Source organism: Sinocyclocheilus rhinocerous, unplaced genomic scaffold (assembly GCF_001515625.1).
Source record: "Sinocyclocheilus rhinocerous isolate Xijiao unplaced genomic scaffold, SAMN03320098_v1.1 scaffold377, whole genome shotgun sequence".
NCBI classification, from domain to species: domain Eukaryota; kingdom Metazoa; phylum Chordata; class Actinopteri; order Cypriniformes; family Cyprinidae; genus Sinocyclocheilus; species Sinocyclocheilus rhinocerous.
Genome location: NW_015633195.1, coordinates 372,608 through 386,355, shown reverse-complemented (window position 1 = coordinate 386,355; position 13,748 = coordinate 372,608). Strand labels below are relative to the sequence as shown.

Genomic DNA, 13,748 nt, shown 5'->3' with positions numbered 1-13,748 from the left:
GTGTGTGTATATATGTGTATATGTGTATATATATATGTGTGTGTATGTATATAGATGTATGTGTGTATGTGTGTATGTGTGTGTGTGTGTGTGTGTGTGTGTGTGTGTGTGTGTGTGTGTGTGTGTGTGTGTGTGTGTGTGTGTGGCTTAAGAGCGATATGCCTGGCGAATGAGACGGGACATACCTAATATCCCCTTAGGGAACTGACTTCCTCTCCCAAAGCTCTTGCACCCTCTCAGTTCTCCATCAGATATCCCAGAATTCTCAGAGGCGCTTGGAGGGGTTGGGGGGAGGGGGGTGCGGTCGGAAAGATGCCACGCTCTCTCTCCGAAATAAATATCACAAGTCAGCCGAACCGAATGCGGAGGATGGAAGAAAGAAAATGAACACGCAAGGTGTTCATCAAAAGCGTTTTCAAGGGCGTGATTTAGACTAAATTACGTAGCTTTGTTTCCAAAGAGCGAACAATTAAGTGAGAAAACAGCTTCAAAGGCTGAGAGAGGTTAAATTCTGCTTTAATGACTGCATGATTAGAGAGGTTTACTACCCACTTCCAGCACCTGGGGGGAATTAAAGATCGAGAGAAAGAAAAAAAAAACACTTGATTGTGGAGGAGACGAGAAGTCAGCAGAGGAAGAGTTCTGATACGGAGCAGGTGTGCGTGTGTGTGCGTCTAAGTGTGCCAGCAGACACGCAGCGAATGTGAAAGAGAGAGTGAGAGGGCATGCTTCATTCATGCCCATTCATACTCCAATTTGCATAATCAGTCTCTCACTGCACTTTGGGAGTGACGGTCCTGGAATGCGACTGTCGCAACTCTCCCTTCCCGTCACTGAGCTGCGGTTTCCCTGCACTGGCGGCAAGAACGTGCCGTCTGCCAAAACTCTCTAAATAACCCCTGATAAAATGCCTCCACATTTAACAGGAAACTCAGAGGGGGAAATCAAATGCATGACTAAGTGGGAAATGCTCATGATATGGGATTTCTCGTGCTTACTGTTCTGAAAAATGAAAATGCCAACTATTCTGTCAAGTAAATCTTTCAATGTGAAAACACAATTATAATAGGGCTATAAATGTAAAATTAATTTAGTACAAATAAGTAAAAAATCTAGCACATATTTACATTGAGCAACAATTTAAAAATAGTGGAGACGAAATGCAAAAACTCATCCTGTAGTGAAGTCTACCTCAGACGGATAGACAAGGTTGATTGTAAAATAGATTTTTGTGGTCTATATGCCAACGATAGACTTATGTTCAATATAACGGAAATAAAACAAGCAACATATTGACTTCTAAAGCCCTTTTGTGCATTTAATGTTTTCATCTGCTGTATTAGTGTATAAAAGTGACCTAAATTTTGGCGTTTTCTCATCAAATATTGATTATTTGTGATTCATTTGATTTATTCATCAGTGTATCATGTAAAAATTCATTTTTAATCAGTTGAAGGCTCAAATGTTGAGTCAATTTAAAGGCATTTACTCACTTTCTACACTTGTTTACAAAGTCTTATGCTATTTCGTCCTTAATCAATCCACCCAATCATTCAGCGTCACTCCTGACAATTACGTCCAGACATTTTTATCAGTATATAAGTAATCATGATAGCTCATGAAGCCAACTCAACACCTAATCTTACACTTTGGACCCGTATACTACAGATCAGCAAACTCAAGCCTTGTTTACCAAGCGGCCAAACTCTTTTGAACCCTCTGAACTAGATCTCAGACAAGCGCAACACTATTTTTTTTTCACCACAAAATATTAAAAGACAGTGCATGTGGACCTGAGACAGCTTGACAAAACATAATGGCTAGGTACATTTTACGCTTAATTATAAGTGTGTGTCTGAGCAAGGGACAGAGAACATCCTGTCTTTAGGTGTCTTCCGGCTGCTGACTGAAAGCACCAGACAGTCACGCACTCACAAACACTTATACACACACATATATATATGTCGAGGGAGGTTGAGTAACTTCACAGTCTGTGACCTTCCCTCAGCAAGTAGCAGAGAAAGAGGAAGTTCCTTCACCCCACCCAGAGACAGAGAGAGTGAGAGAGAGAGACTGCCAGACTACTTTTCACTGATGAGGAACAGAAAGATCTGTAAATAACTCAGCAAAAAAACTAAACAGCTCTGTCACAATCACACAGAATATGCATCCCAGACAGCAACACAGCATATATAGGCAAAACAAACTCAAGCTGTCACGTCACGTGCATTTGAAATCCATTGGCCAGATGTATGCTAGTTATGCAAGGTTGCAAATGCATATTATCTATATTTTTTTTAAATAAATTAATACTTTTATTCAGCAAGGATGCATTAAACTGACCAAAAGTGACGGTCTAAAATCTATTTTAAATAAATGCTATTCTTTTAAACATTCTATTTATCGAAGAATCCTTAAAGAAATGATCTCTGTTTCCACAAAAATGTTAACAGCACAATCGATTTCAAAATTGATAATAATAAGAAATGTTTCTAAAGCACCTAATCAGCATATTAGAATGATTTCTGAAAGATTGTGTGACACTGAAGACTGGAGTAATGGCTGTTAAAAATTCAGCTTTGCCATCACAGGAATAAATTGCATTTTACAATAGATTAAAATAGAAAACAGTTATTTGAAATTGCAAAAATATTTCACAATATTACTGTTTTTACTGAATTTTTTTCAAAAACATTGAAAATTCCGACCCCACTGACACAATCAAACTAGCGTATTGCAAAGTATTTGCATAGAGTTGGATCGATTACATTTCAGGCCTCAGTCTTATTCTACAAACATCTTAGTGGCAGATGAAATTGTGTGGAAGCCATTATGAAGTCATCAATATCAAATCGCCAACTCTTCCTGGCAAAGGAGTGACCAGGCGGGCGGGCGAATGTAAAAATACACCGAATCTCCCTCTCTCTAGATGGATATACAGATATATTCCACTTCCGTTTCCAGACGTTTTGAGAGTGTTCCCTCTTGTGTGTGGTGAGAGGCAGGAAAGCTCTTGAGAGGAATAAAAGCCTGCTGTGGGGGGTCTGATAATGTGATAATGCAGAGAGCTCCAGGACATTTTGGTCTCACTTGAGACCGAGGGAAACAGCTCTATGTTAACGAGGCAACGTCATTCACCGTAAGGACCCATTCAATCGGCAAACCACTTGTGACACACATCATCAGTGCAAAAAGAAACAGAAAACTGCAAATGTGTGTAAACACACTGAAGCGCGGGCCTAGGTTTACATTCTCTCATTCTATTCATACAAGGAAAGTAAGTGGGTGAGAGCTGGTGGGTGGGGGAGGTGGTGGAGGGCTGATCACAGAGAGATGGGAGGGAGGAGATGTTGGTGAATGCACCTCTTTGTTGGTTCATATTCCGTTTCCACCACAATACTCCAATCCCTGCATCATCAGCTCCATTCAGGGAAAACAGTTAATGCAAATGGCCAGGCCTGCCATTCACTGAGTGTTTATGTGTGTGTGTGTGTGTGTATTGGAGGGGGGCACACTACTAAAAAACTTTTCCTCTAAACCTCTACCTCACAAACAGGAACCTGTCTGGTGCAAGAGTCAAGCATTAGAGCCCCAAGGGTAAGAAGAGCCGCCACACATGCGAGTAACCCGAGACTGGAGACAACCCAATGCAGATAAACATAAAACAATCAGCCTGAGACTGCTTTATCGGATTATTCCTTCTAAAAATAACCCGAAATGAACTTTATGATGCATATTTAAGCAGCAAACTTGGTTGGAGTGCAGCTCGGAGAGCATGTTTTTCCCTCAGCAGTATTGTGATTAAACCCTGAATGGCCCGATCATTAAAAACACATCCACTGTCAAGTACCTGTGATAGCTAAATGACCCATTTTGGAATTACCATAACATGACGCCATTGCCGTGGGACATGTGGAAGTCATGCTGGGCTTGAGAGAGACAGATGGAGTAAAGAGATGATAAAAAACAAGCACTAGACAGAGAGAGCGAGAGAGAGAGAGAGAGAGAGAGAGATGAGGACTAAGCGCCCTGGCCTTTAATGGCTCTAAATGATTGTTTGTTTACACACTCAGCACTGTATCTACAGTAAAGGCCAACGGGACAGAGGTCATGACACTGAGGGTTAGTTACTGGTCAATTAAATGCAGCATGTGGACAAGCAGAAATCACCTAGAAATGCTATCTGTGATTTTTTTGCATCGGTCTGCTCAAGTTAAATATTTCATGCCATTAAATTTAGGCCACTGTGACAGCTACTCTATCTCAACGTCCGCCCACAGATTCCACATCTCACCCCTCTCCCGGATATCAGGTTGTAACATTTGGACTGGGAAACCAATATCATGATAGTCTCTGGAGTCTGAAGACTGGGTCACCAAAGAACTGACACTCTTGGCCCTTTTCCAAGCACTCATCTAAGGAGGGAAGCTGATGCTACTTGGAATATGCCAGCGCAAAACCTAAGACATACAAATTTCACCCTGGTGGTGGGGCTTAGCGGTTTAAACATCTCGTCTGCCAACTTTAAGACTGTTGCTTCAATACCAGCAGAGGTGATTCATGGACATCGCCACAGTGCCCCAGAGCACTTAACCTCAGGTTGTGCCAAGAGTACTGTCCCTATAAGAAGTGCACTGTACGTCTGCCAAATAACTACTTACTGTTGAGTCTGAAGTTTGCGTCATCAAAGAACTGACACCCTTGGCCTATCTCCAAGCATTCATCTGAAGACAACTACGGCAAGCCATTTTAACAATATCTATTTTTATGCATCTGATACTTATATTTGGATTACTGTAAGTAATTAAAATTTATATCAATACATCATGAATAGTTAGTAAAACTGAAATAGGTGCCAGTAAGAATGGGAAAACATACTGGTTGGAAGTGAATAGCTGGTATCTGAAGCAAAGATGCAAAATTGTTTGCCACTATACTAGTTTGCAATCAATTACTTGATACTTAGGACTAATCTATAGTTACTACAGAATATGTTTGTAATGAAAAGTTATTAATGAAATTGGAAAAGATGGTTATTAGATGGTTATTGGCTATATTATTGGCTATACTAGGCAGCAACTAGTAACACAGAAACTAGTTAGTTTAAAGAGATTAAACGGCTTGTCATGGACATCTGAAATTTGCAGTACACTAGAACAAAACTTAAAGAGTTCATCTTGATGCAGCGCAAAATGTAAAAAACTAGCTCACCCGTGATGCTTTCCGCTTGTATTTATTGGCGAAATCAAATTTCTCCTTTATGTCATCCAGGAGCTGCTCCAGACGCGCTTTCTCCTCTTTCCCCGTGTAATCCGGGCTCAGGAGGACATACGCCCTCCAGTTGGCCGAGTCAAAGCCCCAATGGCAAGTCCTGTTCTCCAGCGATTTGTGACTGTGCACCACGAATTTCTGGGTCGGGTACATGAGCCTGCAGTCCATGCACTGGATGCAGGGCGCGTTGGGACTCGTGTAGAGCTCCGGGACCAGCAGACCCTTACACTTCCCGAAGCACTCGTGATAGATCTTGAAGCTCTTCTCGGTGAGTTCCAGCTCGATGGAGCCGTACAGCTCCTTCTTGGAGTGCGGCGGGTACGTCCCCCCATAGATGAGCGCGTTTCCTAGGCGCTCCGCGTCTGTCTTGGTGATGAGTCCGCAGGAGGGCGCGGAGAACGGCAGGATGCCCATCACCTTCAGGATCTCCAGTTGGTCGGCGGTGCAGCGCGAGCAGTAGATGTGCAGGTCGTCGCACACCGAGTTGATCTGCTGGAGCGAGAAATCCCGCAGCACCGTGTTGAGGATCTGCGGCAGGCACAGGCGCTTCTCGCCGCCCACCACGAAGCACGAGATCGTCTCGCCCTCCAGGACCGTCTCGCACCTCTCGGTGGAGCGGTCGGACGGGATGAAGAGCGGCCCGGGCATCACCGGAGCAGGCTGCATGGGGGGGAGGTGCAGCACGGGCTCCGGGACGTCTTTGCCGTCCTTCTTGAAGAGTAGGTCGTGTTGCCATCTGGCCGAGAAAGCGGCCGGTCCTCCGAGAGAGGTGATGGAGCTCAGGTGAAACTGTTTGAGAGTTTGTTGCAGTCCCGGGTGAGGCTGGAAACTCTGTCGCGCTACTGTTTCCATGTTTCGCGCACCGCGTTGTCGTTGAAACCGAGCGTCTGGCGAGAAATACGACTCAAAGATCCTGGTTCCGCGTCTCTAAATCCAAGTCTGTGAAAACAAGCACAAGAAGGCCGACAGGGCTTCATCAAATCCCCACTCAGACGAAGGTTTCCACCGGCGTGTCTTCTTCCCCTGCAGCGGGCTCTCTCCTGTCCATATCCACAGACAGACGCGTACAGAAAACTAAAGTGTAACACAAGCAAAAGCACGCAAGATGCAGCAAAACTATCCCACGGGGGAGCCGAACTTGTCCCACGTCAAATTCAGGAGTCAAATACACAATCCGCCAACTTTAAATCCGTATTTTTCCCTGAGAGTAGAGATCGCTGCAGCCGGACACGGCGCGTCGCCTCCGCTCCTCTGCCCCTGCAGTTCAGTGTGACTGAGTCAGTGAGCGCACAGCCTCTCTCTCTCTCTCTCTCTCTGTCTCTCTCTCGCTCAGTGTTTGTGTGTGTCTGGCTCAGTCATTGAATCCCAGCCAAGAATGTGACTGACTCTGCAGGCTGTGGCTCTTCCAAGAACCAGCCTTCACTCCCCACTGCTGTAGAGACAGTCACTGTACTTAAAAATATCACTTTACTTTACTATAACTTTTTTTTTTTTTACTTTTTGTTTATTAAGGTCTTATTTGTAAACTTCATATAAATTTATCACATTATTCTATTATTTAATTTATTAACTGACTTATTAAAGCTTTACAGGCATAATTGCCATCATTTACAATACTGCCAAAGCCTACACAGTTCTTAAAATGTTAAAAAAAGACAACACAAAAAATAAATAGGCAAGTTAATAATATTGAATAATACATACATATATATATATATATATATATATATGTGTGTGTGTGTGTGTGAATAATAATAAATAACGCAGATGTATAGCTTTTGCCGTAGGTATATTAAATTGAAAATTAAGATCCATCATTATGGTATATCAGCATCTTTGTTTCCATCCATTTTGTTATTTCAATTCTACGTATTTCTGGAGTTTCAGCTAATTTTTCTTCATCAATAATTACATTTAAATTCAAAACACACATCACAGGTTTTCACTGTGGCACCACTTTTATTTTACCTAAAAACTAAAGCTGCTGCAATTTAAACCTTAAACAGTTTGTAAAACTGTACATTTGTGCAGTGAACATTTTAAATGAAAGTCACAGGGGGAGGAAATAAGAGCATTTTGCAGGCAGGCTGGGCAGTATGTTGAATCAGTGGGTTGATGGGTGGAGTCTGAAACAGACGCTCTAATTTAGACTGACTGCGGTCTGACTTTGTAAGCTTTGGTTTTCCTGAGACTTAGACTGAAATGAGTACAGCAGACTGAACTGGGAAAATACTGCGACTACATGACTAATAAACACAAATATGTTGTTTCACAATATTTGTATGATATGACCAACCAACTGTAATGTTTTGTCACTAATATCAAACAACTGGGTCAAGCACATCAAGCAATAATAATGTTACTCATTACATCATCATTCTCCTAATAATTATCATGTTTTCAAAGTAAATGGATGTTAATTATATAAAACAATATTCAGTGCCACTATTACAACATCTTGGGTTTATGTCACACAGACATCCAACAATATTATTCCACTCCCTTTCTGTGAATAATACTGTGACCTATATATTTACCTCTTATTTTAAAGTATGTATATCTATGGATGTTATGTCTGTAGATGGTAATGGGCCATATATCATTCACATTTCCTGTCACACTACAGTGCTGTACATATGCCAATGATTTATTAATAATTCTATTTAGATTGAGTCCAACGGCAAGCATGTGGTCAATGTAATCTGTTGCAGTAGCTCCCTCTAGCTCCAAGGAGATGTTACTGCAGGTAGATCACAATGGGACAAATGGCTTTGATGCATTGCATCAATTCACCAAATTCAACCATTTGTAGAAAAGGTGCAAAATTATAATTTTAAAAAAGTGCCTCTGAAATATAACACAAGAATGCACAGGTCAAAAACCTTCAATCTTCAGTGTAAAACGGAGCTACTGGAAAATTAATCTCACATGTCCTGCTATGAAAACAAGATTCAATAAAACTGTATAATGTGAACTAAATGTGTTACCAGTTCTTAATTCAGATACATTGAAAAAAAAATGGTGTAGAAACAATTTTCACAATTAATTACAAAAACAGCACTGAAATAGTATTTTCTTGTAAAACATACTCCAATAATCTTTTATGTTAGTGTTAAATGTTTTATTTACAACTTCAAAAGATAATTTTTTACACTGTAGCTTTAGTTTTTCCTTAAAAGTCTATATGCGATCTGATCTTACATCATGTTGATAATGTGATGAGAGACGGGAATTTCTTTTTAACAATGCCTTAGATTCCTTCTTTCTAACGTTTTTTTTGGATTTGCGTCATGGATTTTGGAAAAGCCCTGCAAGCTTGACCAAAATATGATCATTAAGTCTCAGCTGTCTATCACATTTTTGCACATATATGGAAATATATTCAAATGGGTGGTATGAACACGAACTGCTGACCGAAACTCTGTTTGGAGTTTTTTGTTTTTTTTTGCGTTCTGTTTCAAAATGCCAAATATTACTCATCCATCATAACGGATCAAAAAATTAATAACATAATAAACTTTTTTTTTCATCCCATTAAGGCTGCTCGCTTTAGACATTTCAGTATTTGAATAATATTCCTTTTTGTTGGCTACCAACAGTTAGAGTCAGAGAAGCACATACAAGCTTTATTTAGACAGCCATAAATAGCAGATGAGTAGAAAAAAAAAAACTATTTATGATCCTGAGAGAGAAATCCATTTCGTGACTATAACAACAGGTTTGTACAAGCCAGACCCCTAAAATGCAAATGCATTGGGATTGGTTGTCTTTTGTGTAGGCGTCATGACAGTAATGTCTGCAGTAATTACATTGCAGAAGAGTCAATTACCTATTTAAATTTATGCAGTGACAATTTAAATGGCAGACGCATTATGAATGTTTGCTTTCATGCACTGGTAACAGTGTGGGAATCAGTGAATCAGACTTGCTAATTCATTTATTAAAAAAAAAATAAAAATCCAACACACTTGTTTACTCTGAAAGAGATGGACAAAAATGGAACAAAAAGGTGTGAATAATAATATTTGATTTGCTAGGTTGCAATTAAAAGGTTATGAACTGCACTGAGAGCGGTTTAAGAGAGATTTGGTGTGTGGTTGTTGTTGACAACCAGTTTTCTCTGCCCAAGCTACACCACCACCCTCTTAACAAACAGGATCAAAATATATCTGGTAGGCTCAGATAAGAAGAAACCAAAGATAAGTGCTGCATTACTGCCATTTATTCAGCAAGAATTATATGCAGTGATACATGCTGATGTTTTGTAAACACACACATTAGTGGTGGGCATAAGTCTCTCTTTCTCAGCACTGTCAGTGCAACCTGTGCCAGCTGTCTGACAAGTCAAAGAGCCGTCAGAGCCGTGACCTTTTTGAGAAAGGGCAGACCTGTGGCTTAATCATTCTGGTGAGAGGGCGTGCCCACATCTCTCCCTGGAGGAGACACAAATCCTCCGGTTACATGCTGGCAGCTTGGCAGGGGCAGAGGTTTGGTAACAGATACTGGCTGAGAAGATCTCTGTCAGACTCGTTTTGTGAACAGTGTCTTAAAGGTCTTTTTTTGTAAAATTTAGATAATACTTCCTACTAACTCAGCTTAATATGCAACTTTAGGTAAGCAAATTGTGTGGCTTTGTGGTGCTTTCAAAACATTGCTCAAATTGCTAATGGCACCAACGCTGAGTTTGGTGGTGTGAAAAATTACGTAATAATGACATCACTATAAGTGATGACGTAAAAAGAACCAATGAATCTGTTATTTGAGAATGATTCATTGAAACAAATCATTCAAAACAGCCAATTCATGTCAACGATTCAGACTTCTCATTGCTATTTTGAGCCGTCTGCCACAGCAACAAGGCACAAACAATGGCGGAGCTATCGATTTAGCCAACCAATAGACTTTAGTCAGGTTAGATGACATATTGAATATAACGCAGATGAAAACGAGGCTGAGAGTGATAGACTTACAGTCTTTACAATGACATCCACTGTATAAAGGTCATAGGTCACATAATTTGCACAACACAGCTTTCAAAACTGTTATGGAGTTTTTTTTTTATACCTCGTTTAGACAAGTTCCTTATGTATGTAAGCACACTTGCCAATTAATCTAATTCTGATTTTTTTGTAAAGATGTTTCATCAGCTAAACAATCAGCATGTCTATGGCAGAAAAGGAGAGTGTTTAGAAAACCTAAAAACAGTTAATTGTGCTCTTCCAAAACTATTCTCAAACTTTAAGAGAACTTTTTTTTCCTCGCAGCATTAAGATTAATATAATAGTATCACAGCAGTGGTAAGCAGTGCCAATAGCCCAACAGCAAATCAAATTTATGTGCAAAGCAAGTGGGCATAATTCTCACAAATGACAATTCATACCGATACATTGCATGGCATAATTAAAATCGCATTGAGAAAAAAGAAAGAAAAAAAAAAGGCATAGCCCGTACCTTCTCCCCATCTCCCCGCAAACATCACATAAATGTTTACAGATTTGTCATATCATCACTAAAAGATATTGAAAAAGAGACCTCTGAGAATTCCCAAATTGGATTTTCAGGGGATCTCTTGTGACATTCAGGAATTTCAGTTTTCTGACAAAAACAGCTAGACCGGATTGAAGATCTTCTCCAGCACATTAGCCATTCTTTAATCTCCTCTCTCTCTTTCCTATTCTCCTTTTGCCACCTCACACTTCTTCCACAGTGCATTGAGAAAGCTTGCTTTTGGAAGGACTTGGGTAGTGCCTGCTATTTTTACATTTTTCATCATTCATCAGGCAACCATGGTGACGGCTCACAACATTGCCTCACACAAGTCCTAATGACATAAGCGCTCTTTCCTGGATGCTGTCTCCCCGGCTCCATCCCTGAACAGACTTACTCAAAACTCATCTGCTATTGTACTCTCTCGCTGTGTGGCTATGGAACCATCAGTGTCAGCATTAGAACTTTCTGGAATTCTCATCCAGAGGAGAGAGATGGTTCCAAACCTTGCCTCGGCCTCTCCAGAGCTCAAGAGCTGAGGCACCTCTTATGGATCATTTATTTTGGTGGTGGCCACCAGAAACCACCTCTCAGTTTCCCTCTCAATTTTTATCATTTTATTGACATGTCTATGTTACATATAATATTGTCTAACTAACAATACACACATAGGGGCCTAATACTAATCATTTACATTTGTATGCAATTGACTTAACACTGCATTCAGGTATGAATTTGATCAGTTATCAGAGAAGAAGAAGAATACCACTGTATGTATGTGTATTGTTGCTTTGAAAATATTATTACGTAAAACAATCATACCAATGAGAAGTAATAATTATGATTTTGAACTGAATAATTAAAATTAAATAATAAAACACAAGCATTTCCTTAAGCACATTAAAGTTAAGTCCAACGTGCATCTTTTATTTTAAAATCAAATAAACAATATAAACTCGATGCCGTACGTTTCAGCAACTAACTTTCATTCGAACTGCGCAATCAGTGCGCAGCTTTAACGCAAAAATAAATAAATAAATAAATAAACCTTCGTGACCGAACACGGAAGTAGTTCAAAGAAACTCCCGCGTAGTTTTCATTGTTTGGATAAGCCATGTGCGTCTGATAGAGATGCAGTGTGTTTACAAACGAATGACTACGATGTCTAAACTAAAGAGGAAGAAATCAGCGATTGAGGAGAGCAGATGCGAGCAGCAGTCGAGGATCAGAAAGTCAAATGACAGTCTGAGTGCAGTACAGGACAGCAGCTGCAGCAAAACATCTACAGGCAGGTAGAGAGTCTAATGACACTGCATTCAATACTTAGCAAGTGAAGATCTCTTCATAATAAATATATAATGTAATATAATTTTACTTTATATTATACTACTAATTTAATTTACTAATTTTACTTTTTAATTAATGACTTAATACTATTTTATATTCATTGCTGGAGGGAGAAATGGTGGGAGAGTCCTGAATTAAGTGATGTGGAGAGACTCTGGGCTCTTACCTTGAGAGCTTTTTGCCCAGCCCTGCAGTCAGATCAAGAAGAATGTATTCCACAGCTCCCCCCACCTTCATCCACGGTAATACATCAGCTTATCATCAGTGGTTATCATGAAAGAGGGAGGGGCTCTGTGTTTGTAGTAGTTAGGAGAATAATAAATGGTTCAACATGCAGTATTTATTCAATATACATTGTAGTGTTTATTCACTCTCATACTATTATTGTATGACCCTATTTCATATAGTATGAATAATTCCTGCATTTTGTCCTGAAATGAATGTTAGATGCAAATCGACACTGTAAGGTCTAGAGATGACCTTATACGTCACATCATAAACACTTCATTCCCTTCACCAAAATGTCACTTACGAATTACCAATAATATATCGCGGTCTTTAAAAGCAGGACCCACCCTCTAACTGTGAGACCTTGAATCTCAGATTTTCCTTTGTATATGGGAAAAGTAGGCTCGATGTTATTTTCCATGGAGATGAGAGGATGGACAGTGCTGAACTGTCCTTTCCAGAATTGGCAACAAGGCTGTGGTGTGTTGTCCTGGGCAACATGTTTATTTAATAAATGACATTTTCCATGAAATGGGTCCACTTTGGTGTCTCCACCAAAATGTAATTGATTCTGTTCATTGTATTAAAACTATTTTTTATTAACCACACATAATATTTAGCTATATCCCACATTTAAATTTTAAGTGTCTTTTTTATTTTAAAACATGTATCTGTTAATTACTTTTTTATTTGATTAAATATATATAGTAGGGCTGTGTATCACCAGCAAAGTCACGATACGATACGTATCACGATACATGACTGCACTGAATTTCACCTCAGCAGAATTTAGTAAAACAGCTGTTTATTAAACACTGCTTACTATAGTGCCATTTCTAACTATTGGCAGAGCAGGCAGCTGACCTCTGCATTATGAAGGGCCTCCATAACTGTACCACAGTACAATATAGGTAATGGCATATGTTTCATGTTTACATTGTGCACTCCCCACCAGGTACAATATTCTGATTGTTTGCATCTTGTTTTTAAGCCCATAAATAATAATGTACTCGTTCTAATAAATTTATATTGTAATGTACTCATTCTAATATATTTAAAAAATCATCTTTACATTGCTGGTAGGTTATCATTGCACAAATTAACACAATTTCTACATTTAAAAAAATAAAAATAAAAATTAGAAGAGTTCTAAACTAACACGCTGTCTTCACTGTATATAACGCACACAAGGCTGATTTACTCGACGCGTCCGCAAGTTCGCTTAGGTGCGCGCGGCAAATATGACGTCATCGCGGTGTTGGCAAAAGTTCGCTTTGAGTGCGCGCAACGTCGTTTCGCGTGGCGGTGTGCACAACATTTTTTGTAACTTTCCGCGCAGCTCCACTTCCGAAGATGCACGAGTTCAAAGCAACTCTAGCCGAACATGCACGTCTGTGCCAGCATGTGTGTGAAAC

The 13,748-nt window shown here is 39.8% G+C and overlaps 1 protein-coding gene and 1 pseudogene across 1 annotated transcript in view; one reads left to right on the top strand and one right to left on the bottom strand.

The window, feature by feature from the left end:
• The window catches only part of skia (v-ski avian sarcoma viral oncogene homolog a), a 72,157-nt gene extending 65,602 nt beyond the window's left edge, over positions 1-6,555 (bottom strand). Inside the window, exon 1 of the mRNA XM_016557305.1 lies at positions 5,212-6,555. Within this exon, the coding sequence (XP_016412791.1) occupies positions 5,212-6,123 (912 nt within the window). The 5' untranslated portion in view covers positions 6,124-6,555. The remainder of the gene's footprint in view (positions 1-5,211) is intronic.
• A 5,298-nt stretch (positions 6,556-11,853) lies between these two features.
• The window catches only part of LOC107743881 (fibroin heavy chain-like), an 8,242-nt pseudogene continuing 6,347 nt past the window's right edge, over positions 11,854-13,748 (top strand).